We start from the raw sequence: 27,346 nt of genomic DNA, 5'->3' as shown, positions 1-27,346 counted from the left end.
TTATCTCCTTTGTAAAGAGCTTTGAAGTCTACTGCTGCTAAGAAGTAGGTGGTAGTATCATCCAGGCTCTGGGACATCCCTAAATGAAAGACTCTATAGAAGTGCATGAGAAACAGAAGTGCTGACTAGTTTTTCTTCTGGATTTCTACATTATTTTCTCCAGCATGAGGCACTGGAAGATTTTTACCTCTCACCACAAATGAATCACCTCTAACTTCAATGCTTTTATATTTATTGCAAAGGCTAAGAGGGAATCAAAGTCAATGGCAAAAAACTCAAATTATTTTCTACATCCATGTACAGAATAAGCATGGCAGTCAGGTACCAGGAAGGCATTTATTCACCACTGCTTATTAGCATTAGGAATGCTCTAATTAATGTGTATAATCGCCAGAATGATAGAGAAAGTGTATCAGGGGAGTTATAAACTTTTCCATCCCTGCAGCTGAGGACTGCTACAACTAAAGCAGGATGGGCAGTAGAAGCTGGCAACAGAAGCCAGAGCCCCGACCAAGATGCAGCCCTGACAACAGAGCAGCTACTGTGATTTATAAAAGCAGCTAGCAGATCAGCCAGGGGAACGAAACGGGACTGAGCTGGGTAGTTTCAAAGTGAGGACTCGGCCTCCTCTGGAGACATTTGAAATCTAAATGAATGCAGGGAAGGAACGGCTTGGGAACAGGAGAATGAGCTGTTCCCGTGCTAGGTCACGGCCATGAAGCCGCACTGAGCGCGTAACAGCTGACAGCCATTGGGTAGCCAATCTGCTCCCAGTAAGATGAGTCTTTGTATCCCAAAACCCACAACTAGCATGGAGCCCTGGGTTTTCAGGTCAGAGGTGAGGCCAAAGGACTGGATAAGCCGTGGAAACAATTTCACCCCCCTTCCACACCATGACTGTGAGTGACGAGGGTTTGCCCCGTGTCGATCCTGGGTAGATATAGGATTGCATTGGTCACAGCTAGCAAGCTAGCACCTTTCACCAGTGCTAGCTACGTTTTAATCACAAATACTTTGCCTTCTTTAGTACAGTCCCTGCCAGGATCTCAAAGCAGTTTATAAATGGAAATGAATCAAGTCTCACGATGCTCCTATGCACCAGGACAATATCCTCTCCCGGCTTGCAGATCATGAAACTGAGGCCCAGGGGAAGTGATTCACTCAGGGAACAGAAACCAGAGGCTGCTGCCTCATGTCCTGTCACCCATTAGATCTCACTCCCCTCCCAGAAGTCCTGACTTCTCAATCCTGTTTCTCTTAAAAAAAGAGAGGCCCGGGGTGAACTGAGTCCCTCGCTGACTACAGAAGGACAGGGAAACATTCAGAGGGCTATTTCCTTGCTTTCACCCTTTTGATTAGGCGAGGCTGCTGGCAACCAGGATTTCTGAGAGACTAAAACATCCCAAACCCAGAACAAATTTTGGGCTGTCAGTCAAGTGACTTTTGGTGTTTTCCAGCATTGGCAGCAGCGTGGAAAATTTGTCTTTGCTGCTCTGCTTTCCAGCCTGGCCCCTTGCTTCTCCTTTCCCTTTGTCAGCCCGTGATAGGAGGGTTGCTTATTGCACTGTCCACAGGGAGACCTATTGGCCATCTATGGAGTGGCGTAGGCACAGACAACAGAGGCAGCTGTTTGTTAGCCTCGCCAGCGATCGGCTTCAGAACAAAAAGCTTGGAGAGGAGAACGGGGAGAAGGTTTATTTCTCTCTTCATAGAGGAATAAATACTGAGTGGGGGAGGGAGAAAAAAATCAGTGAAGCAACCTTCTGAAAACAGCATGAGCATTAAATCTGCATGTAGAAGAAGAAGAAAAACTTAAAAATATGTCTGAAGCCCTGATAGCGGCAACATGATTTTTGATTAAATAGAACAATAATTCCATTCTGGCCTTAAGTAGAACAATTCATCCATAAATCTTACAGCATTTTATAGAGGAGAGCAAGTCCTAAACAACCCAACTCCCTCCTTTAGGGAACTCTTTGTGAGCTCATATCTTTGAGTTCCCCATTACCTAAACAGCTTGATTTGCAGACACATTCTATCGAGGGCAATTCCAGGCAGATTGGTTTAGTTTTGACAGAGTTGGGGTGGGTTAGAAGTTTGGTAGGTGAAGGGTGTCAAAATCGGTTACAATGCAAGGGTAGTTTTTCAGCCTAAGCCGAGACGCGAAGCTTTTCTCCAGCATTACTAGGAACAAGAAGAAAGGGAGCAAAGGAACAGTCCGTCTTGGAGTCTCAGGAACGATGTCCTGACAGCAAAACATATTAGTGAGTGGAACAGTTTCCCTAAGGGAAGCAGTGGAAATCCACAGCACGCATCACTTCAAGACTCCACTGGAGAACAGATGGAATAACTAACCCTTAAGAAGGGTTTCAGAGTAACAGCCGTGTTAGTCTGTATTCGCAAAAAGAAAAGGAGTACTTGTGGCACCTTAGAGACTAACCAATTTATTCGAGCATAGGCTTTTGTGAGCTACAGCTCATTTTATCGGATGCATACTGTGGAAAGTATAGAAGATCTTTTTATACACACAAAGCATAAAAAAAAAATGGGTGTTTACCACTACAAAAGGTTTTCTCTCCCCCCACCCCACTCTCCTGCTGGTAATAGTGATCACTTTAGATAAGCTATTACCAGCAGGAGAGTGGGGTGGGGGGAGAGAAAACCTTTTGTGGTGGTAAACACCCATTTTTTTTCATGCTTTGTGTGTATAAAAAGATCTTCTATACTTTCCACAGTATGCATCCGATGAAGTGAGCTGTAGTTCACGAAAGCTTATGCTCAAATAAATTGGTTAGTCTCTAAGGTGCCACAAGTACTCCTTTCCTTAAGAAGGGTGAAGATGATGTTTGGGTTGGAGCTGACTAGCTCCATTTTCTTTCATTTGTTCCTTTCCACAAATCTGAGCTGTTCGTTTGGGATATCAACATCATTGTCTTGTTCTTAAATCAAGGATGTTGAAGGATGGGAGGGATTTTTGATACAAAAAGTTAATCTAGGGCCATTGGAATGGCTGGTTCTCCTACCCCAATCAGCCTTAGTTGCTATCAAATGCTCAATCCTGCAAGCTGTTGAGGTCAGTGCTCGTTATGTTTATTTTGTGATAGTGCCTAGGGGCTAATCAAGACTGGGGACCCATTGTGCTAGGTGCCATATAAACAGAGTAGCAGACAATCCCAGCCCCCGAAAGCCTGACATTCTAAAGAGACAAGGGTAACAACTCCCAGCCCAATCTCCGGACATAGCTCTCTCGTCCTTCGTCCTATTATAAAAGGAGAGAAAAGCTTTGTTGTGAGGAAAGTAAATATCCGACAAGTTCCATTTCTCCCACGAGCAACAGACATGGCAACATCCAATGGACTACATTCCCCAGAGTTCCTTGGTCCTATAAGAAGCAGCAGTGGAGAAAGGCAGTGGGAGCAAAGGATTAGTTTGTAAGTAGTGATTTTTTTTTAATTAAGCCAAGCTATTTATATATGTACAACCCTACCGCCTCCCAAATATTGCACTATTAAAAAGGGAGATCTGACTTCTAATTATTTGTTCGACACACCTTCCCTTGTCCGCACTGTAATTTACATAGATTCACAGCAGCTGTCAGACAATTCTTCAGCTAATCCAGATAAAAGAGATACAACCAGGGCTCCGAGAGAGCAAAGAAATCTGCCATCCATGTATGTCCCAGAGAGGCCTTCCCTTCATGCGCTCCACACCCACCCGCATTCTGGAAACACGTCCATGGTAGTTGGATGCTGGTAGCATCCAGTACTGACCCTCTTCAGAGTTGCCCAAAAGGGAGGTCAAAGATTCAAGGCCCTTGGAAACTTTAAAGCAACATGATCTCTTTAGGACTTGGTCAACACAGTTTTTTGGGGGAGTTTCTTCTGCTTCTGGGCTCAGTTTCTTGGGCTCACCCTTGGAAATCATGGAGCGATCCACCTGTGTCCCTATCAAGGCAGAGACATTCCAGTGTCAGCCAACCAGTTTTAGTCAGAACAGTTGTAATCCAAGTGCTGGGGTTTCTGAACCCACGGGAAGCACTCAATAAGCCACGGCCCCAGCATCCCCAGGGCTACTGAAAAGCACGTGCGCTTTGGCGTTGATGAAGTAGGTTGCGAGGAGAGAGAGGATCAGAATGGCGATGCCCACGACCAGTGTGATTATCTAGGTGGGGACAAGAAAGGAAACATGTAATGGTGTGGTTACAAATACAGAATGACGGACTCACTTTGTAAAGGCTCCTGGATGCCGAAGCATCTCAGCAGAGACTCAGTATCGTATTGTGGTGACTCCTCGGGGCCTCAAATCAAGCATCCAGACCCCACTGTTCTAGGTGCTAAAGAGTGCGTCTCTGCCCCAGGAGTTTAGAATCTAAAACCAGAAGAACAAAGGAGTTGCCAGACTGGACCAGACCCATGTTCCACCCAGCCTTTTGCACCCTGACTCTGACAGTGGACAGCATTATGCTTCAGAGAAAGGGAGAACAGACCTTGCATTAGGTAGACGTGGGATAAACTGCTCCCCACATTAGCTTTTCTTCTAATTCCTAATTGTTAGAGATTGGTTTAAGCTCCGAGCATGAGGTTTAATAGCTCTTCCAAAATGTGTATTTGATTCACTATTTTATCCTCAGACGCGTCCAATCCCGCTTGGAACCTTGGCCTCAACTACATCCAGTGGCAGAGAGTTACACAGGCTAAGTGTTGTGTGGGGAAAAAAATTCCTTTTATTGATTCTGAATCTGGTGTATTTTCATTTCATTGAATGTCCCCTTATTCTTGTACCATCAGACAGGAAAAGCAGAAGCTCCCTGTCCACCTTATCTTTACTATTCGTTATTTATACACTTATCTCCTTTCTTATTTGATGCCTTTTTAAGAAAGCAGAGAAATTAACTGGTCAGTTTATTAGTTCTTTATTTCAACGGATAAATACATATAACTGGGCATCAATCCTTTGCCCTTGCAGAGCTTATTATCCATTCCTAAGGTCCTATAATGGGCTGCTCTTCTTATACAAACACCTACCAGTGGCAAAGCCAGAGTCACTGCGCCTGGTTCTCATTTAAACCAAGGCACCTTTATACTGTCACAGGGTCATAAAGGACCCTTCGTGTAACTGAGAACCCAGCTCGTTAGCTCCTATGTCGCTAGCTAGCTCCCTCGCTAGCTTTGCATTTCTTGTGCTGGATATTTAAGGGTTGAGACATGGCAGGCAGGGAGTTACACTTGCCTGGGGTGGAGTTAAGAGGCACAACACAGACTGACAGTTTTCAGAGTGACAGCCACGTTAGTCTGTATTCGCAAAAAGAAAAGGAGTACTTGTGGCACCTTAGAGACTAACCAATTTATTTGAGCATAAGCTTTCGTGAGCTGTATGAAGTGAAGCTGTAGCTCACGAAAGCTTATGCTCAAATAAATTGGTTAGTCTCTAAGGTGCCACAAGTACTCCTTTTCTTTTTGCGAACACAGACTGAGTAACCACCCACTGAGTAACAACCCAAGAAGCCCAGCAACTGCCCCGACATGCATGCCCAGCCCCTGGGTGACTTATTGCTGTAACACACATGACGATGAGAGTCAGGTCTGTACATTCACAGGGTTTAGAGACAGGGATATGACATCACTAACAGCCTACCAGAGAGCTCCAAAGTAGGCCCACAGTTCAAAAGCCATCTCAAAATTAACCCTTATTTGGCTGGTAGCTAAACATCAATGTAGCCACTGGAAGGTTACTGAAAGAATTTTGTTGACTGATTCTCTGCTTTTAAATGAAACATCGGATAATGTATTGATTTGTATTTGATCCCTGGATTTTCTTATAAAGGCACCTGAGCCATGGCTGGCTTTCGTACTGGGCAAAATCAAAATAAATTCCATTTCAGAAATACACCAAACACATTAGGTTGCAAAATCAAGCACTCGAAAGACAGGTTGAATTCTGGCTTTTCCTTCTTTTTGCACACGCATGATACAGCCTTTAATTATATGATTACATTTAATTAAGGTGGAGTTAATGGTGACATTTAGATTGTAACTATCAGGATTCAAAGTTAACATCCCACTAGGATGTTTCAGCCCCCCCCCCCCCCCGGGCTATCTACAGATTCAAGAGACGGCACTTCATTCACACTTGCGTCATGTCTGGAAGGCTTTCCTTCACCATAAGGGCTAGAATTTTTGTTTTTAAAAGGAAGAAGAGCTCATGCAGCACAATTCCACACAGGCAAAATCACTGAGCAATCAGAGCTCTGATTATACATGTTTTGGCAAGACAAATGGTTAATGTACAGAATATTCTTAAATTTATACAGGGCCCTGTTAGCCCAGAGCATCCCAAAGCATTTTACATGCATAATCCAACACACAATATACAGGATGCACCTTCATTTTAAGTTGGGAGGGAGCTCAGAGCAGTTTAAGAGCGTGAAGCATCATTATGCAGCAGTTTAGGGGAGAAACTGAAGACTAACATGGCCTCTAGTTAAACTACTTTGGGGAACTGAATGGAATTATCCTTGTTGGAATTTCACCAGAAGACTACAGTTAAAGCCTTCAGTCTTGCAAAGTGTCCCAAGTTCTTTACTCACCAAAAATGGTCAGAACCCCTCTCACCATATTAGGCTGTTGGTTCAGAAATGACTTTGGGGAAAAGCATCTATTGCATCACTGATGCCACTTTCTGCGACACCCTGCATTTCTTTAGAGGGTCTCCTAAGAGTTGACCAAGCCCAACCCTGCTTAGCTGTTGAGATCTGATAGGAGGATAGCACAAGGTGTCATAAAACCTGGTCACAGCACGTGTTTCAAAGCTTGCCAGGAGACATTAAAATCTATACTCAACATCATCTTCAAGTGTTTGGAGAGACACCAACTCACCTCTAGCTCCTTGCTGGCTACGAGAAATATGCGGGCGCGGATATCCTTCCAGCGGCTCTCTGTCCATGTGGAGTATTCTGTGGATCCCCACTGCTTCAGCTCGAAGGCAGGAGAGGCGGCCTTGGTTAGACGGACAGTTGACTGGACACAGAAGGGAACTCGCGACGTTGAGTTTGCGTCCCTGGAACCCTGCACCCACGTATAAACGTACATCTGCAAAGAGAACGCCGGGGAGTGAGACCCAACAGGGCACTAGCAAAAAACCATGAGGACCCTTTTTCCTGGAACCTCACTTGCTCTCTGGGATCATAATAGGCTTTACTGATTGTACTGACTGTATGAGATTCGCTTCACCCACTGCTGAAAAGTGGCTCTCTCTGAGGTGGAGTGTGGATTCTGTTTAACTACACACAACAGTGTACAACAGCTGAGGACTGGGAGTGACAGTCCTGTGTCCAGCTGAAACTGCAGGGGAATTTATGCTGGCAGAACGTAATTCACAAGCTAGAGTTTATCCAGGACCTCAGGGCTAACGCCCCATCTCTTGTCGAAGGCATCATGAGATCTTTGATGCCCGGGAGTGGCCAAGGTCTCAGTTTTATGAGTCTCTGTAGAAGCCAGAGACTGACTGACCAAAGAACGAAAGACCCTGACACCAGGACTGGGTAGAGGCCCACTGGTGGTGAATGCTTGCACTGCCAATGCCTGTGTTGACATCAGACTCAATTCCATGGCATAATTCACAGGCAGTATATTGGACATTCAAAGCGCCCTCAGACTGATGCATCTGTGACCCATGCTGCCATCCCAGCTGTACTCACTTTAAAGGAGCACTCCCTCTGAAGCTTCTCCTGCCTCGGGCACTAGGATGCAGCTGGGATGTCTCTATGATGGAGGAGGACTTTCCTCATCTCTCCCATGTCTTGTTCAGGACAGAAGGAAATTTTTCCATCCAACTTTCTTCAGAGAGGTGAAAGTGAGACCAATTCATTGCAGGGACGTCAGTGGAGTTCACTAGCCCAGCGTTTCTCTTCCTATCCCCCACCCTCATTCTACTCAGATGGCAACTTACTTCCTTCTCGGGGTTGGGTGTTTTTTCAGGGTTCAGGCACTCCTCCTTGGTGAAATTGACAACCGTGCCCGTGAGATTGGCCAGAACATACTGCACTAGCTGGGTGGTGTTCACCAGTGTGGTAACTGCAATGTAGTGCTGGGGAGGTTCATCACCTGGGAGAGTCAGAGAAAACAGGATTGGCAGGGAGAAAGCCAGATGCCAAAGAGGTTACCACAGAACTTTAGAAAGTTCCCAGGTGACATATCAAGGTTTAAGCTGGCTCTGAATTCTTCCCCAGACCATGCTTACCCAAGAGTCCTTTCAGGTCCTGTTTAATGATGGACTGGAACCAGGAGTTGTTAGTTTTAATCAGAAACCCATAGAGCATTCTGGAGACCTGAAAGTGAGATGGAAATGGGTTCATCCACATTCAACTTTACAAGACAAATCAGGAAGTACACCAGCATAAGACTTCAGCTGGAGTACTGTGTCCCATTCTGGGCACCACAATTTGGAAAAGATGTGGACAAATTAGAGAAAGTCCAGAGGAAAACAACAAAAATGATAAAAGGGCTAGAAAACATCACCTATGAGGAAAGGCTGAAAACACTGGGTTTGTTTAGTTGGGAGAAGAGAAGACTGAGGGGGGACATAACAGTGTTCAAGTACATAAAAGGTTGTTATAAAAAGGAGAGCAACAAATTGTTCTCCTTAACCACTGAGGACAGGACAAGAAGCAATGAGCTTAAATTGCAGCAAGGTAGATTCAGCTTCGACATTAGGAAAACTTCTTAACTGTCAGGGTAGTTCAGCATTGGAACAAAATTACCTAGGGAGGTTGTGGAATCTCTGTCACTGGGTGGTATTTTAAGAACAGGTTAGACAAACACTTGTCAGGGATGGTCTAGAGCAGTGCTTCTCGAGCTATCTGATGTGGGGGACCGGCAATTTTTTCCCCCAATGTGTGCGCAGACCGGCAGCCGATGGCTCGCGGACCGGAGCACCACTCTGAGTAGCACTGGCCTAGATAATACTTAGTTCTGCCTCAGAACAGGGGACTGGACAAGATGACCTGTCAAGGTCCCTTCCAGTCCTTCATTTCTATGCTCTAGCGGCTAAAAGCACAGGGCTGGGAGCCAGGACTTCTGCGTTCCATTCTCAGTTGGGGGAATGTGATCTCATGGCAGAAGCACAAGGCTGGGGACCAGGATACCCGGGATCCATTTGCAGTTCTGGGAGGGCGGATGATCTAGCACCTAAAGTGAAGGGCTGGGAGTTGAGAGTTCTGGGTTTCATCCCCAGCTTTGCCACCAACTGCTTGCATGACCCATCTGTGCATCAGTTCCCCCCGTTCCACCCCCAACTCTGCATAACAAGGATAAATATTGTTCTGTTTTGCTGGGGGCTTGTGTAAGACACCGGAATCTGATGGGAGGCACTAGAGAAGGGTAAAGTGCTAGTCATTCAGCTATGGTGGAGAAAGGGAGAGGGAGGCAGGCACACAGGGAGACAGACAGGCCAGCATGCCGTGTAAACACACATAAACAGAGACAGAAGGGAAATACGTGAGAGATCAGCATGGATGCCAGGGACTGGCTCCCATCTGCTCGTACCGTTCTTGGATCTGCCTGAATAGCAGAGGTGTTGCCGGTTCCCCCTGCAAGCTGGTAGAGAGCACGGGCGACCACTGTGGCTACTTCTGCCAGGGACTGCAAGGAAAGAGGGCTCTGTGTTAATCAAGACAGGCAGGCCCAGTAAAACAGGGAAGGAGAGCCAGCCAGTCCCCACACATCCATCAAAGCATTTATAGCACATTCATATCTAAGTGCCTAATGCCACCAGCCCAGTAGAAAGCACCCCAGCAATGGGCAGAGAACCCATCACCCAGATCCCAGCCACCCCCAAGTCTCCACCCCCCTGCGAGCAATGGACAGAGATAGTGTTTTGCAGAAACCTTAGCTGTGTCAGTGACATAGTCCAGGGTCTCCTCAGGGCTAAGCCCCTCAGGATATTTCATCAGGATGTTCTCTGCTGTGTCATACATGCTCTGGTAATATCTGAAAGAGGAAGGGAAACAGGATTGGGGAAGGGAGCGGAAAGAAATCACAGGGCATGGAATTCAATTCGGTCCATGCCTGAAGCAGACATTGGGAGGGGTCCCCAGGGAGTGGAGTCGCAGCTTTGCCAGAGCGCTGGCCTCCCACGCACTCCTTAAACCATTTAATGAGGCTTTATAATTATCTTTGGGCCTTGCACCACTTCTCCCATCTGAGGATCTCAACGCAACTGACGAGCAGTGATTAAACCTCAGTTGGGTAGGCGTTACCCCATCCGTTACGTGGATGGAGAAACTGAGGCACAGAGCAGGGAAACTATACATGAGGCCACAAGTTAGCGGTGAAAGTGGGAACAGAACCCAGAAGTGCTGATTCCTAGTTCCTTTCTCCAACCGGACCTATTGACTTCCCTGCACTGAAAGGTCCGAGAGATTCCAAGTTAAGTTTGTGACAGTCTAGCATCAAGACATCTGCAGCAGCAGTGCACAGCTGAATCGAGGACTGGGCGAAAAGCCCAGCACAATGGTCTGTGCTTCCAGGTTGGATGGGAACACTGAAAGCAATTTCCCAAGAGTGAAGAAGAGTTGGAAGGACGAGATGCACTACCCTTCTCTCCAAAATTCTCCAGCGCTCCCAGAGCTGTGCTGCTCCGGAGTTTGTAAGGCGGCTGCTTCCCCTGGCTGTCTGCAGAGACGGCGTGACCGATCAGAGAAAGGGGTAGGCATGAGGGGAGAGAGGCAACCTGGAATGACGGGCTGGGTACGAGTCACAAGCAATTCCCTCCCCACTCCCATCCCTCCACTCTCCAATGCCCCCCAGGAGGGGATGCTCATGGAACATGCCACGAGGGGGTCAGGTGGGGTAAATGGAAGAGCCTCTTCCACTGCCTGGGGCCCCTGCCACCACAAATAGAAAGATATATTAAAAAGAACAGCAGCTTCTGGAAGAGCAGATGAGGCTCAGACACGCTCAGCTGCCATTTGCTCACCTCTGGCTCCCAGCCAGCTGCGGGGAACGTTTTCTGTACAAAACTGGATTTTTTTCGCTTGTCAGGATAATTATGTTGCGCCTGTTCAATTACATGGCACATGGTTGCTCCCCCCTCTCCCCTCTGTCCTCCATCCACCCACTGCTTGTATGGTAGGCAGCGCACCCCCAAGGTGGGATGTTCTGGGAGGCTGAGCTGCCCTCTGCTGGCTACCACTGGAAATGGAGTCTATGTAGCCTTCCGAGCTGGGCACCTCCCTGGAAATGGTTTTGCATGCGTGTTTGCTAAGCTTTGATAGTGCCCCCAACCCCACACACGGTTGGAAACAGGAGGCTCCAGCCTCATGGGGGCAGATGCTGGCTGCGGTCAGAGTGGACACACCTGAGTTTCTTTACCATGGACTGCAGAGGGAGTCAGGTGTTTGGGTTTCTATTAGAAAATGCAATGCATCCCGGGAATCCTTACATTACAAAGCAGCATGCCAGGCTGCAGCCACTGGACTGGGGCTGGGAATCCTGGCTCTGCCATTCTGGGTAAGTCACTTTGGCTACCATCATGAGACCTGGTGCTCAAGGGTTCTGAAAGTCAAACCACGTCGTCTACAATTCTCTGGGTTTCTAGACCCTGGAGAATTTCTGCCCTAATCTGTGTCTCAAACTGCCCCTCCTCTAGCTCACCATGTCAAATTCAGCACGGTCTTGGGATCCGAAGTCTCAGCTGTTTGGGGCCACTTTGACATGAGTTGTGAGGAAGGGAGAGGAAGACACTGAGTCCAGTTCCTAGCAAACAGGTGTCCTCATCACAACGACCCCCTTCTTATCAGTTTCAGCACAGAGGCTAAAGAGCAAAGGAGCCTGAACTTCCCCCTCGTACCTGGTCCAGGTTTTGGCACATGGGTGGTGTGATGTGGGGGAAGCTTCCGTGGCTAGCAGCCTTCAGTCTGCAGGGTGTTAAGCAACACTGAGATTTTATTTTGCTATTAGAGTTTAAACACCAGACAGGAAGACAGTCACATCCCATGTGAAACCACCTGCTCTCCACACCCCCCCCACAGACACAACGGAGATAGCACTGCTCCCCATACCTGTTCTGGAAGGAAGTGCGATGATCAGCCAGGACCACCCCAGGGATGCCCCTGGCCTTCAGAAAGCGCTGGAAGGAAGAAGGCGGGAGAGGCTGAGACTGCCTGACCTCCTGTAGAGTCACATTGGCACTCATGCCGCTGTTGATCAGAGCTTCCACCACGGTTTTCACCTGAAAAGGGTGAGAGAGGAGTTAGGAATGCTCTATGCTCAGTGTTTGGTCACAGCTAACGCGAATGGCCTGGAGCTGAACCGCTTTGGGCTGGGATCATGTCAGATCTCATCCTAAGCAGGGTCAGGGCAGGGTAGTACTTGGAGGGGAGACCGTCACGAACCCAAGTGCTGCAGAAGCAGCAGTAATTCAGCAGAGGATTCTTCTTGCTGAGTCAATGATACTGGGGAGCACAGCAGTACATGAGGTGCAGTCTAAGTAGAAAGATGGAGCAAGGTCCTGACCTCTCGTGATCGTTCAAGATCTCACGGCACTTTCTGCTAGTCAAGGCAGTGGCCCTATGATTTTACCACATTGTGAAATTTCATTCTGTTTCCTTAAATTTCCTCATGGTATCAGCTGAATATAGAATGTTTCACTATGCCATGAGCTATGCTGTGCTGCTCATTTCATTCCATCCCAGAGATGGTTGCATATCAGGGGTCAGAGAAGTTAAAAAGGCCCAGTGGGCTCCTCTGGGATGAAAGCTGCTGTTAAATATCTAGGACATTAAAGAGGCTATGGAGAGCGACTCAAAACTAAGAGACCTCCCACCTCCCACCCACCACCTCTGACGCTACCAACAGGTCATCGGGGGGTCAGCAAAATCAATGTAAGGAGTCAGACATGCCTATGCCACTGCCATGCCCTCTTCAAACAAAAGTGGGGCGAGGATCTGGCCCTTTGCCCAGCAATGGGGCCCGGTGTCAGTGGAGAGATGGAACTGCAGAGAAGCCTCTCTGTTCTGATGGAGCTGTGCTCTGGGGATTTTTCCCCTGCAGTGTGTAAGCGGCTTTTCCTTTCCATTGCTTGTGTAGGCATCTCCGTGCAGCTGGAAACACAGAGCAAGCACAGGGACTCAGATTGTCCACTGTGCAGAAAGGAGAGTTTCATTACCTGTGTTTGAATAGATTCATTCCTCTGAGAGACAGGGTCTGTGTGCACCCAAAGAACAGAGGAGTTCCGTAAAGCCACCTGCAAGAGAACAAGCCGCTTGTCAACACACACTGCTGACCCATCTGGATTTTACAGTGCTTGCCTTATTTAGAGCTTGGTGCAGAGGGAAATCACCAAAAACTCCCCCAGAGAGACAAGACAGACTATGGGAGCTAGAGCGACCACCACATGGGTAGTCACAAAGAGACCAAAGGGGAGGAACAAGGGCAAGGGCTGGCTGGGAAAAGCCCAACTGAACTGTCACCAAGAGACAGGCAGAAAACTTGTCTCGCACCTGACTCAGCTCCAGGAAGGAATGAATGTTGTCCAGCCGGACGGGAAACTTGTCATTTTCCATGTCATATACCATTCGCGAGCTGCCAATGTAATCAAAGGTCTCCTGTGACGGAACAAGTTCATGCATGAACCATAGGCATTTGGATGGTTAATGAGCTCAATCCTAACCAGCGTTGGAGAGGAGGACGTGGAGAAGAAGAGAGAATCTGGAATTAACTCCTCCCCTTGTGTGTTTCTGAAAATTCTGCCATTTGGTGAAGACTGGGGCATTCCAACCCCTCCTCCTCCAAATTAAAAGGCTCTTTGTTGTCTCCTTATGAGTCAGGGATACAGGCCCTGATGGCAGGAATGGGCCTATAACAACATCCAGAGCGGCTAATGAATTCCACCAAACCCAAGGAAATCTCCACCCCGCATCTCTGTTTCTATGTGAGGACTGAAGGACACTGATCCAGCAGCGGCAGAAAGCAGCACAAACTCCGCCTCTCTGTAACATGCGTGAACAGGCTCTATGGGCCAGACTGACAAGGGTATTTAGGCACCTCAAGATGCAGATAGGTGCCTTGAGCCCACAGAGAGCCATGGGAGCTGGGTGCCTAACCAGCTTAGCCACTTATGCAAATCCCACCAGTCTCCTTTCTGCACCTTTTGGTGCCTAAAAGCCTTTGAAAAGGCTTCTCTACCCATGGAGTTACTGCTGATGATCTAGCCTGGATTCACTCCACACGCAGGTGCTCTTATTCCAAAACCAGGGAGAACGCTATGTGTCGAGAAGCCCTAACTCTGGCCCCACGTGCCTCATGCTCCATTACAGTTAATGGGAGATGCACGGGCGCAAAGCCCCAACAGTCTCTGCACATCATTGTAGTATCTAAATGCCACCTCCCGTATGGATCCGACAGGCCTGCAATGGCTAGGGACAAACCAATGAGTTAGATGTCCTTATTTTCCACTGTTTTGCTCCTCTGAATCACAATGTTAACACTAGTTATTAACCCCAACTACTGGATCATACCATCTCCCGTGAGACTCTGAATACTAGAGCGTGGGCACAAATCAGGGTAGGGCATTCCAACTTCTTTCCACCCCTCTGGGATGGGGAGGGGGCTGCAACAGGAAATCAGGGGATCCTGCCATCTCATAAGGGGAGTGTGCAAGACAGAGAGGAGCACCCATTTTAAGAGGCAGAAGGTATCCTGGGGGTGTCTATAGGTAAGGGCATTCCTACCATCTCCCCACAGAACAGCAGGCAGAAATCAGGCCGCCATTAGACAACCCTTTCCCAAAGCTCCTGTACAGTGGAACCTGACAACTCTCCCCACCTCCTCTACATGGTACACAGAGACTGTCCAATCCACCGCTCCAAGCACAACTCTTAGGGAAGAACTGACTATAGATTCCCAAGCTGGGGGTGTCACATGGCCACTCCACGGGACCGTGGGCGCTAGCTTCACAGAGCTACCCAAAGGAGGCCATCCATCGCTGCACATGCCTGGAGGGGAACATCAGCTGCTAACCATTACTCTCCTTCCTGCCCCCAAGAGTTAACCCTGGCTTAACACAGCTGCCAGAGCCACTGCTGCGTGCTCGCACTGCACTGCAGACAGCACATATATTTTTAATCTGGTCTCACCTAGTTTCATTTGAAGATTTACCCTGGCAAAGTTGTAACTTATCCTGATGGCAGGGTACAGGTCTAAAGAAGCCTGGAAGGTGCGGGTGAGAAATTAGGGATACAAGAGACCCGTTCAGTCATTGGGTCCATCACCATGTCAGGATAGGCTACAAGTGCCTCGGGGAGAGGTTGCATCGGCTTAAGGGAATATGAATATGAAGAACCAAGGCACCCAGGCTCTAGGTTTGCAAAGAAACTATTTTGCACCAGGATGAAGAGAGAGACTCTCTTTTGCTCCCTCAACTAATTGCAACAGTTTAGAGGGGACGCCCCTAGAAAGTGCAGGCCCCATTCATTAGTAGCTTTTGCGCAATTCCCTCAGAAGGAACTCCATATTCTCTGAACCTCTCCCCTTTGCGGGATAGGGCTTGGTGTTGGAGGAGGGATCTCTTGGCTTGGCACAAGGCAGGTGCAGATGCATAGAGGTCTACCAGCATCTGTGGAGCTGCTATTGAAAGGGCAGAGTGGATGGGGAGCGGACTGCTTGCCCAAGACAAGCGAGGAGGGGATGAAGATCTTACCCCTTGGAAGAAGGTGAACATGATGTTCCTTGGTAGCGTCTGAACACCTGGCACTTTATGGAGGGCTTCAGCAGCCGCCAAGTGGGTCACGAAGGAGGCGACAGCACTCTCTGCCCCTGGGGCTACATTCCAGAAGAACGAGTGGCTGTCAATCTGTGAGCACAAGTGGGAGGAATGAGGAACTCATGTACACAGACAGAAACTAATACAGGGTGACTGGTAGGCTGAAGAACTCGATAAGACACAGCCAGAACCTTCACCCGCAAACTGAATCCACCCTTGAAGCACAAAAGCAACTTGCTCTGCCAGAGAATCTTAACATGCTCCCATAGCTCTACCAGTCCTGGAGCCTCATGCGCAGCTGTGCCAATGCATCTCACTCCTAGCCCGCAGCACATACGCGTATTCCAGGCCTGGATCTCTTGTAAGCAGCACATGCCAACTGTGATGTGCTGTTAATGGTTCATCTGATGTTCACTATAGGCTAGACTGTGGCCATTAAACCTGATGACCCAGCGCGTTCTACTCTCTCATCTGCAGGGGTGGAAAAACAGGGTATTCACCAACTGCAGGGCGGTCCAGCGGATAAGGCAGCAGACTGGGAACAAGGAGACCTAGGTTCTATTCCCAGCTCTGTCACTGACTCACTGCAAAACCCTGGACCTATCACCTATATGACTCAGCCCCCCGCCCCACAACACCTGTCAAAATGGGCTAATCGTACTCATCCTATCTTAGTAAAGTGCTTTGAGATCAATGGAAGAAAACCATCATAGGAGTGCCAGGTATTCACTAATCTGGCCTCCCCCATCATTCAGTTATGAAGATCCATAGAACAATATCCATTCTTTAAAGAATAGAGAGTTGATTGGTTTTTTGGACATTACAGAATAACTTGATGATGATTAGATTCGAGTGTATAAATGCCTTCATGGGGAGAAAATCCTGGGTACTAAAGGGCTCTTTAATCTAGCAGCAAAAGGCAGAACAAGAACCAACAGCTGGATGCTAAAGCCAGACAAATTACAATTAGAAATAAGGCTCAGATTTTTAACAGCAAGGGTGATTAACCACTGGAACAAACTACCAAGGGAAGTGGTGGGTTCTTCATCTTCAAATCCAGACTGGATGCCTTTTTGGAAGATATTCTTTAGCCAAGCAAGGTATTGGCCTCAAGCCAGGAGAAATGGGTGAAATTTAATGGCCTGTCTTACACAGGAGGCCAGAGTAGATGATCTGGTGGTTCCTTCTGGCCTTAGACTCTATGAATCGATGAGTAAGAAGGCCTGGAGTACACTAGACCCTTGCATCTCAAAGCATTTTGGAAACAATTCAGCCTTCACAATATCTGTGTGAGGTAGGTACATTTATCATCATTTTATGAGAGGAAAACAGAGTGAGTAGCTTGCCCAGAATCATGCAGCAAGTCAGAGGCAGATCCAGAAATAAAACCCAGGAGTTCCAATGTTCTCAGCCCCTACATTAACCAGTAGACACCGCTGGCACCTGAATAATGGCTCCTACCTGCAGAATGATACCAACCACAGCTAGTCAGCAAGATTTAAGGCAGTAGATCTGGATTACAGGAAGGAAGACTCGATGCATATAAGATGGGCAGTCCATAAAGGCACAACTCCCCTAGAAAACCTTCCCTTGCACCCCAGCCCAGAAAAATTAGGCATCACCACTTACTCGAGTAGCAACGATGATGACTTCATCCATAGGGTCTATTTTGCTGGAGGTATTGATGGGTTTCAGCGTGCTCCACACATTATAATCAGACAGAGCGTCGCAGACTTCTTCTAGGGAGCAGAAACAATATGGTTTAAGAGCAGGAACTCTGACAGCAGAAAGAACAAGGAACTGAAGCTATTCTTTGGCCAGTTTGGGAGGTTCATAGCTCACCAACTGATCCAACACTACCAGGCCCCTTTCTAGTGATCAGGGGTGAAATCCTGACCCCACTGAAACCAATGACAAAATTCCCATGGATTTCATTTTGACCCCAGTGTCACCCTGTGTGTTCACTGCTCCTCTACCATTTTGTCTATTCACCCCACCATCCCCAAACAAGTCAATCCCAGTAATATACTTAGCAGGCATTAGGTCCCTTCTCATCCCTTATCTCCCTTTCTCATGGATGTCCTGTGCTGTAGACTATGGACTTCGGGACCCCAGGGTGTCTCATTGCTTTAACTGAAAACGATTTACATTACAGGGAGGAAACTGGTGTCACAAAAGCATTTGATTAAGGAAATTAACTGCACATTGTTCTTGTGTTTTGCATATTTAAGTCTCAATAGTCTGACAGGTTCTTGGGCTATGCACTGGGATGGAGGCTAGTGCCATCACTCCAAACCCATAGCCAAGAAGGAATTCGAGAGACCTTAATTCAACAGAACCACTTTCCTCAACCAAGGGCCAAACGGGCTATTTGCTAGGACCACATGTCCTCTAAATAAAGACTCAGACTGCAGCAACAGTCCCCTTTAGCACAGAGGCATGGTCTGTGGTGACTACAGGTCCCAGCAGGCAGTACTTTGGCTTGGATGCTGCCTTCCTTACAGAACCTGTTGTGACCACAGACCACTCCGCGGACGTTAAAGATCAGAGTGGTTCTGGGCTGTATTGTATAAAGCTATGGGTTGAGTTTCCTCTTTCTAATGCACACACCATGTCCCACTCGAATTCCCACCACCAGTCCCCACCCCATCCTGCTAGGAGTGCACTCACCTGGGTTGAGACTGAAGGCGGTCTGGAGGGAGCTGCGTCTCATGCAGGTAACCGTGTTGGTCACAGCATGCATGTGGGCGAAAAGCTGCATCGCACACAAAGGGTACTCCGGGACAGAGCCATTCTGCGGGAGGTTATGGTCTTGGTAGCACTGAGGCAGAAATATAAATAAATACCTCACTCTTATACAGCAGAGTGGTCTAGCGGATAGGACACAGGACTGGGACTCAGGAGACCTGGGTTTTAGTCCCCGTTCTGTAACTGACTAGCTGTGAGACCTTGGGCAAATCATTTCACTTCCCCTACCTGTGCCTGCTTCCCCTCCCACCCTTTGTCTATCTTGTCTATTTAGATTGTAAGCTCCTTGGGGCAGGGACTGCCACTTACTGTATGTACAATGCCTAGCACAATGGGGCCCTGGTCTCAGGTAGGGTGCACTACCACAATATAAATAATAAAATCAGAGAAATAAGTCTTTCCACGTAATACTTTCCCCTTACACAGCATCTTTTACTTGAAGATCTCAAAGCACTTTACACAATTGGGTAAGTATCAGATCCCTACTCTCCCCTTTACAGATGGGTACACAAGCATAGAATAGATTTTAAACCAAGACTCCCCTATCAGATGAAGACTCTTAACTGGTTCCAAATTTTAACCTTACATACAAACGGCCTGTTTCCCCGAACCCACCTGCAAAATTTTACTAATTTGGGAAGTTGGCAGCTCAGATGAGCATAAGTTAGTGTGGAAGAAACTATTTCCCTACCGAAGTGGCACAGCTAGACTCCGCTCTGCAGGTGTTAAGGCAGGGGTGGGCAAACTACGGCCCGGGGGCCACATCCAGCCCTTCAGACGTATTAATCCGGCCCTTGAGCTCCCACCAAGGAGCGGGGTCCAGGGCTTGCCCCACTCCGCACGTGCCGTGGCTCCTGTGGCTCTGTGCGACTCCCGGAAGCAGTAGCACGTCCCCCCTCTGGCTCCTACGCAGCCCCTGCCCCATACACTGCTCCTACAGCCCAGCCACTGGGAGCTGCAGGGGCCGCGCCTGCGGACAGGGCAGTGCACAGAGCTGCCTGGCTGCACAGGAGCCAGAGCGGGGACATGCCGTTGCTTCCAGGAGCTGCTTGAGGTAATCACTGCCTGGAGTCTGCACCCCTAGCCCTGATCCCCCTCCTGCCCTCTGAGCCCCTTGGTCCCAGTCCAGAGCACCCTCCTGCACCCCCAACCCCTCATCCCCAGACCCACCTCAGAGCCCTCACCCCCTCCTGCACCCCAGCCCCCAATTTGGAGAGCATTCAGGGCCCGCCATACAATTTTCATACCCAGATGTGGCCCTTCTGCCAAAAAGTTTGCCCACCCCTGTGTTAAGGTATAGTACCTGCTTAATAACTTGAGTCTCGTTGGCATCTTCAAGTAGAAAGATGGGGAAATTGAAATCCTCATAAGCAAGCCCATTCCCGAGAGGATTCCACATAGTCCAGTTGCAATGAGCATACTGAGGGCCGTAATTATTGGAATAGACACCTGCGGGCATGGAGAAACAGGCGGGTCAAATCATTGAGGGAACAACGCAAAGCGTTGGAAAGGCAGGGCCTGCTGAGCAAACTGCAGCAGGAACAGAGAGACTACCACCACAGGCTAAGAAACCAGCCGCAAAACGAAGAGAGAGATGGATTCAGTTGCCACATGCGGGGAAAACAGAAGAGACAGAGCACTGCCACGTGAAGAGAATGAGAGATAGGCACATGCAAAGCCATCACGTGCCAAGAGGTTGGCAGAAGCACATAATGAGCATTTATCACATGCTGAGAGAGTGGGAGATGCATACAGAGAAATATTGTACTTTGAAAGAGAGACACTCACACCATTTTCTGCGCTCCATCATGTGCTGGAAGCACCTCGAAGCATTTATAAAGCGCCAGTCATTGTAACACCTACGTGCTGTGTGAACAGCATGAAGGTGATGGTACGACAAATGCCAACAGATCAAACTCACCTTGTGTGTTTCTACAGCACCTTTCATTGCAAGGCATCGCAAAGTGCTGTACAATCTATACACAGTATAGCATCACTTCACCCACCACCAACCTGCAGCCACCTCTGAGGTGGAACACAGCAGTGGGTTAGCAGCACACAGCGGTGTGTTAGGGCAGACAGTGAATACCCATTGAAGTGAATACCCAAATGAGCCTGCAAGGGGAACATAGGGAGGTAGAATGGAATTAAGAGGGCTGGAATTTGGCCAGGACACTGGGATTAAAAGTGCAGTACTACAAAGAGAGCCACAAGACCTTTTAATGACCATAGGTGGTCAGAATGAGTTTCATCCCTCATCTGAAAGAGGAACTTGCAGAGAGACCAGGTCAGTCTGCATGACACAAGGAAGAAAACCCTTAGTGAAACACTAACATCACTTTTTAGAGCACCTCAGGTGTTCCTTTGAAGGTCTCCCATTTGCATACTGACCCCAACCCAACCCTTGTGAAATCTGACAAGATTCCAGCACAAACTGGTTACACCTACAGAATGTTAATGAGCCTAAATTGTAAAGCAATAATTCACACACAATCCCAGAGCAAGCGTAAAGCTCCAGGTTGTCAGTCTTTTGCAAAACACTTCCTACTCTGATCACCCCCTCCTGAGCCAAACTAAGGGCTTAATGTTTCCTTACCAAACCCATCATTTGGGCATTTTAAGCCAGGGGAGAATCCTTGTGCAGGGCTGGGTTTGGAGATGGCCACAGCCAGACCAGAAACTCGTGAAGATCCCTTCAGCTGCAGCATCAGCTCCCTGGAACAAAGAGAGAATATGGATGAAACAGCCCCCCAGATTCCCTGGCAATCTTACCACAGGGAAAGATTTAGGCCAGGGGTTCTCAAACTTTATTGCACTGAGACCCCCTTCTGATGAAAAAAAACTACTACACAACCCCAGGAGGGGGGACCGAAACCTGAGCCCCACCACCCCAAGGGCTTCAGCCCCAGGAGGGGGGCCTGTAACCTGAGCTTCGCTACCCAGGGATGATGCCCTCAGGCTTCAGCTTTGGCCCTGGGCAGTGGGGCCTGGGTTTTGACTTCAACCCCGGACTCCAGCAAGTCTAGTGACAGCCCTGGTGACCCCATTAAAAAGGGGTCACGACCCACTTTGGGGTCCCAACTCACAGTTTGAGAACCACTGGTTTAGGCCAAGCAGCAGTAAAAGTATTACAACCCAAAAACCATTCCATAAGCTGTACCACACCCCTGTGAAATAGTTATTTGCATTTTATAGATGGGGAAACAGACACAGTCACTAGCAGAGCCAGGAGAGAACCCAGGAATCGTGCTCCAACTACTAAGCCGTCTGTTGAGACACTGACAGGTACAGGTACCAGTATACATGAAGAACACTCAGTCTAGTTTTCCAATTTACTTTTCTAAAAGTAGGCACAAGGGTCTGGTTTTCAGTGGTGTTCCGCAGCCTACAAAGTGCTTCAGAGGTACAGCACTGCCAAAAAACCAGGCCTTTCAGAACCAATTCCCAAGCACCCATCTCAAGTGAATTCAGAATTCCAGATTTGGCTGCTCAAACACACACAGGAGCTTGTCCCGAGTGCCCAAATGGCAAATGTGGCCACTGAATTTAGGGCCCCTGTGTTTGCAATTTGGGCTCACGTTGCCTCGGCAAAGAAGAGGCGATTAACCGTAGCTCCTTACCTGGTGAAAAGCGCCCCCTCTAGCAGTACCATGTACGGGGGATGAGGTCCATCAGTAAGCACCCATTTCAGGTCCTGGTCCTTCTCCACCACATGGATTACTCCTGTGTCTCCATTCATGGAAGCTGCAGAGAGAAAGATAGAATGCTCCATGGTTCACCAAAATCCATTTCCCTCACAGCTGTACACTTTCTGGGCACTCCAGTGAAAGAAAGACCAACATATGGGATTAGAGGGAAGGAGCGACTGACTTGTACAGTTCAGCTAAGAGACGACCAACAACTAAAAAACACAGCTGTCTTTTAGATGAATCAGGCTGAAAGAGTTGTTTAAGAGATAATCATAATAATCATTTGCCTTTTTAAAGCAGATTTTATCTAAAGATTTTGAAGTACTTTAGGTATATCAATGAATTAAACATCACCTGCTTCTTGGGGGAAGAGGGAGGATGTTGAGTATGAACCTTACTGTATACAGGGGAAATGAGGCACAGAGATGGAAGTATGAGGAGGAAACAGGAGATGCCAGCCACCAGCTAGTGGGGAATGTCCAGAAGAGAAGAAAAGAAGGGAACATATCAGCTGAGAGTACATCTGGAGAAGCACAGGGAGAAGGGAAGCATGTGCAGTGAGACAGGAGGGGTCCAGCAGCAGAGAAGCCATATGCAGGGGGAGAGCGGAGCAGGACAGATCGGGGCAGGAATCAAATGAGAAGCAAAAGAAAACAGCGTGCTTAACATTTTCCAAAAGCACTTATTGCATCAGAGACAGCTAAAGATACACAGAGGTGATCACATTTCCTGGTCAGCAATTGCTGTAGTTGTCACAGGAGTATTATGGGATTGGGAAGGGAGGTGCCCGTAAAACAATCTGTATTAAGAGGTGGCTCACATCGTTATATGAGAAAGTTGGAGCACCTGCTACACTAGAGTAGAAGGCCACGTGCAGTAGTTCTGGCCTTTAACTGCTGCTGACAGGGTCCATGTTGGAACGCGGTTCACTCTGAGGACACACAATGAGACCCAACTACAAATTAACAAAATGCTGACTCACAGGAAACCCTTTCTGCACGGCATCTATAGCAGCGAAGGAATTTTATTAGATCAGTGCTCCTTCTCTGTCATCCCAACAACCCGCAAACCTCAGTAGTACAACAAACCAACAAAATTAAAAACAAACTAAAACCACAGCCCATGGAGAGTTTTAAAACAAAACTCTAGACAGAGGAAAGCACGTGAAAGGGAGGATGCTTAACTGATTACACGCACCCTGGAACCAAAGACACGTGACTGGCCAGCCGCATGTTAGGCATGTCGCCTTACCGAAGTAACTAAACATGCTGTGGTTTATCAGTAACTGTACAAAAGTCAAGGAAACTGTATTGTTTTCTGTAATGTCGTTTTTGTGTCAAAGAAATTTCACAATGAGAGGCCTACATTATAGAGGGACAGGTCAGTGCAAACGGCTCCTTGGTTTTGGAAGGATATTAAGCTAATTACATATGAATGCGATAGGACTTGGCACCAAGAAAGATCAAAGCAATTTTGGGCAGTGTTGCCCACTCTCACCATTTTATTGCAAGCCTTAATTTCATGATTTTAAGGCAACCTCAGGATTTCTGAAGTGTGTGGGGTTGGGAATACCAGGGAGCAGTGAAGTGATAGCGCATCTCATGTGGCTCTAGTGCAGGGGTAGGCAAACTTTTTGGCCCAAGGGCCACATCGCCGCTGCAAAACTGGATGGAGGGCCGGGTAGAGAAGGCTGTGTCTCCCCAAACAGCCTGGCCCCCGCCCCCTATCCGCCCCTTCCCACTTCCCACCCCCTCAGAACCTCCAACCCATCCAACCCCCCCTGCTCCTTGTCCCCTGACCACCCCCTCCTGGAGTATCCTCGCCCCTAAACGCCCCCCGGGACCCCACTCTCTATCCAACACCCCCTAGTCCCTGTCCCCTATCCACACCCCCTGACAGCCCCCCACCCCCGGTACTCCCACACCTATCCAACGCCCCCCTACCCCGTCCCCGGATCGCCCCCCCATAACCTCCACCCCATCCAACCGCCCCCCGAGAGGCCCTGCCCCTTATCCAATCCCCCCACTCCCTGCCCCCTTACCATGATGCTCAGAGTGGCAGGAGCTTGCAGCCCCGCAGCCATGCTGCCTGGCAGGAGCGGTGGGCCAGAGCGCTAGCAGCATGGCGAGGTGAGGCTGCGGGGGTTGGGGGACAGCAGGGGAGGGGCCGCAGACTAGCCTACCTGGCCGTGAACTCAAGGGCTGGGCAGGACGGTCCCACGGGCCAGATGTGGCCTGCGTGCCATAGTTTGCCCACCTCTGCTCTAGTGCGATCACACCTGGAATATACAGCTTTCATTTTTTGGCACTACATTACCAGAAAGACATTGACAAACTAAAAGTAGTTCAGGAAGAAGCCACAAAAATGATGAGTATTCTCTCAGTTAGTGAAAGAGAGGGGATTGTCTCTTCAATTTAAAGTAAAATAAGCGTTCACAACACTTACACTGACAGCCTATTTGATGAGTGGCATTCAAAAGACGAACACACGGGGCAGTCTTGTTTAAGGGGATATAGATTTTCCTCTCTATAGAATTGCCCCAACAGAATCCTGAAGAAAAAGAAACAAAATTCAGGATAAATAAGAGGTCACACTGGGTTCTCTAACAGGAACAAATTCAATTTCATCTAGGTCTTGTTGCCTTCTGGGTGAAAATTAAAGGCACCTGACTAAAGTAATTCCTAGACTCTCTGCTAAATACCAACTGAATAATTCACTTCCCTGTAAATTCCCTTGCAGTTTTAACTGAAGTATTCTTCATTTCCTATCACTCCCACCGAGGCATAGTGTTGATACGTGCTGTTTAAAAAGCTATCACATACCTAACGTGAAGATGCTGCTTTTCAGCTGTGGGTGGAGCTCTGTAAAGTTTGAATGAAAGATGCTATATGCAACACGAACCAATTTAGAAATGCAGCAGAATAAAGAAGTCAATTCTCAGTTCTGTGGTCTGACAATCATCTCTGCCCCAACAGTTAAAATGAGGGTAGATTGATCTTCGTGGTCCATACATAGGATCAGGAACGTGTGGGTTCTAATCCCAGCTCTGACACACACTCAATAAGAGACCTCATGCAAGGCCACATCACTTCTGTGTGCCTCGGTCTCCCTGTCTGAAAAACATGTGTAATAGTAACTTTTCTGACAGGGGGGCTGTGATGAACAATGTTTGCATAATATTTTCGAAGATACTAAGCGCTAAGTACGGACTGTGATTTTTATTATAGCAACAACAATCCTTAGCTCTTACATAGCACTTTCCAAAGGTCAGTATCATTATCCCCATTTTCCTAATGGGGAAACTAAGGGGAGAGGGGCAAAGTGACCTGCTCCAGGCCACCTGCAGGCAAGGGCAGACCCGGGAATAGAATCCCAGTCCAGTACTCTATCCAGTAAGCATCTCAACACATCTCTGTGGCTTTGCTATTTACTCAATCTTTTATCTGGGTATTCCTAATTCTGGGTAAGTGACAGAACTGATGATCAGCATGACTTTTAGCGGATACATAAATGGTGTATTGTCTTTGCAAATTGCACAAACATTAGAGATTTGGTAATAATGCCACACATAAGCATAAGATACCCTATTTCGTTATTTTCTATTTACTGACATATTTCAGAGTGAAATTTAATACGAAATGCTATTAAAAAACCCCCAACATCTCCCCAATTAAACGATATGCAAATTAGGATTATTTCCACAACACTGGAATCTAGCATCTCAAAATAAAATTGATCGACTTTAACGTGCACACTAAGCGAATGCAGCGAGGCAGAAGGCAACGTGTGGAAGGAAGGAGGATATGGGATAGAAGCTCCCACAGTCGCTGTTTGTTTTACCCAAACAAAAAGCCAGCCACAAAACACTAGTGCGGGTTCAGCATCGTCGTAGCAGCAAGCCGGCAGACAGCTCAGTAATGCCCGTCACCGCACACAGGGTGCCCACCCCGCACCTTTTAGCGCCAGGCCTCGGGGAGCTCTCAGCCAGTGGGAAGAAATGCCAGCGCAACTAAGCTGTGCAGCAACCCATTCCCAGCCCGCCAGGACAGGAGCATCACCAGCCTGCTGCTGACTTTACCTTCCCCCATCAAGAGAGAAACTTGTTCAGCCGCAGTCCTTCTACAGACGCTATCTGCACCCCCCCCCCCCGGCCCCCCATCAGGCCAGCCCTGGACAGACCCGACTCCGGGCTTGAGCGTCTCACGCCTCGACAGAGACGCCACCATCCCCTGCAAGGGCTGTATCAACCCTCCACTCCTCTGCCCGCCTGCCGCCGCCCCCCACCTAGCCCATGGGGGAGGGGCCCCGCCGCCCCCCCACAGCCCCCGGGGGAGGGACCCCACCGCCCCCGGGAAAGGGGCCCCACCGCCCCGCCTGCCACCCCCCAGGGGCAGGGGCCCCACCATCCAGCCGCCCCCCAGGAGAAGGGGCCCCACCGCCCCGCCTGCCACCCCCCGGGGCAGGGGCCCCACCGCCCCGCCTGCCACCCCCCGGGGCAGGGGCCCCACCGCCCCGCCTGCCACCCCCCGGGGCAGGGGCCCCACCGCCCCGCCTGCCACCCCCCGGGGCAGGGGCCCCACCGCCCCGCCTGCCACCCCCCGGGGCAGGGGCCCCACCGCCCCGCCTGCCACCCCCCGGGGCAGGGGCCCCACCGCCCCGCCTGCCACCCCCCCGGGGCAGGGGCCCCACCATCCAGCCGCCCCCCATGAGAAGGGGCCCCGCCAGCTTCCAGGGAGGGACCCCGCTGTCCAGCCGCCCCCCCGGAGAAGGGGCCCCAGCGCCGCCCCACAGCCCCCGGGGAAGGGGCCCCACCGCCCCGCCTGCCATCCCAGGGGGAGGGGGCCCGCCGCCCCCAGCTCCGAGGAGGGACCCCCACCATCCAGCCACCCCCCCAGGAGAAGGGGCCCCAGCGCCGCCCCCCAGCCCCCGGGGGAGGGGCCCCGCCGCCCCCCAGGGGGAGCGAGTCTCACCGCAGCCCAGCACGCAGAAGAGGAGCCCACGGAACAGGGTCTCCGCCCCCCGGCCGCCTCGCTCCGCGGCTCCCATTCTCCAGCCGGCCGCGGCCGCCATCTTCTCCGCGGCTTCCGCTTCCTGCTCGGGGTGGACCGGGCCGGGCCAGGGCCCTCTGCGCGTGCGCGGGGAGCGCCTCT

General features: G+C 49.3%; 1 protein-coding gene across 6 annotated transcripts; it reads right to left on the bottom strand.

The window, feature by feature from the left end:
- Positions 1-211: 211 nt before the first annotated feature.
- Positions 212-27,329, bottom strand: NCSTN (nicastrin). 6 transcript variants are annotated; one of them, XM_037883548.2, is made up of 18 exons: positions 27,167-27,329; positions 25,019-25,057; positions 24,642-24,746; positions 22,128-22,251; positions 21,104-21,222; positions 19,811-19,956; positions 18,430-18,580; positions 17,389-17,498; positions 15,697-15,849; positions 13,499-13,603; positions 13,165-13,242; positions 12,059-12,228; positions 9,884-9,986; positions 9,543-9,638; positions 8,239-8,326; positions 7,948-8,102; positions 6,876-7,088; positions 212-4,161 (listed from the first exon to the last, which is right to left on the bottom strand). In XM_037883548.2, the coding sequence occupies exons 1-18, from the start codon at positions 27,264-27,266 to the stop codon at positions 4,039-4,041; spliced, it is 2,178 nt and encodes a 725-aa protein (XP_037739476.1). In that variant the 5' UTR covers positions 27,267-27,329; the 3' UTR covers positions 212-4,038. The 6 variants fall into 6 exon arrangements, with proteins under 6 accessions (XP_037739476.1, XP_037739477.1, XP_043391475.1 ...); XM_037883549.2 differs by having other exon boundaries at positions 17,389-17,495; positions 27,167-27,291; XM_043535540.1 differs by lacking the exon at positions 25,019-25,057 and having other exon boundaries at positions 17,389-17,495.
- Positions 27,330-27,346: the final 17 nt, after the last annotated feature.

This window comes from Chelonia mydas, chromosome 24, assembly GCF_015237465.2.
Source record: "Chelonia mydas isolate rCheMyd1 chromosome 24, rCheMyd1.pri.v2, whole genome shotgun sequence".
Lineage (NCBI taxonomy): Eukaryota > Metazoa > Chordata > Testudines > Cheloniidae > Chelonia > Chelonia mydas.
This window is presented reverse-complemented; position numbering and strand designations above follow the sequence as displayed.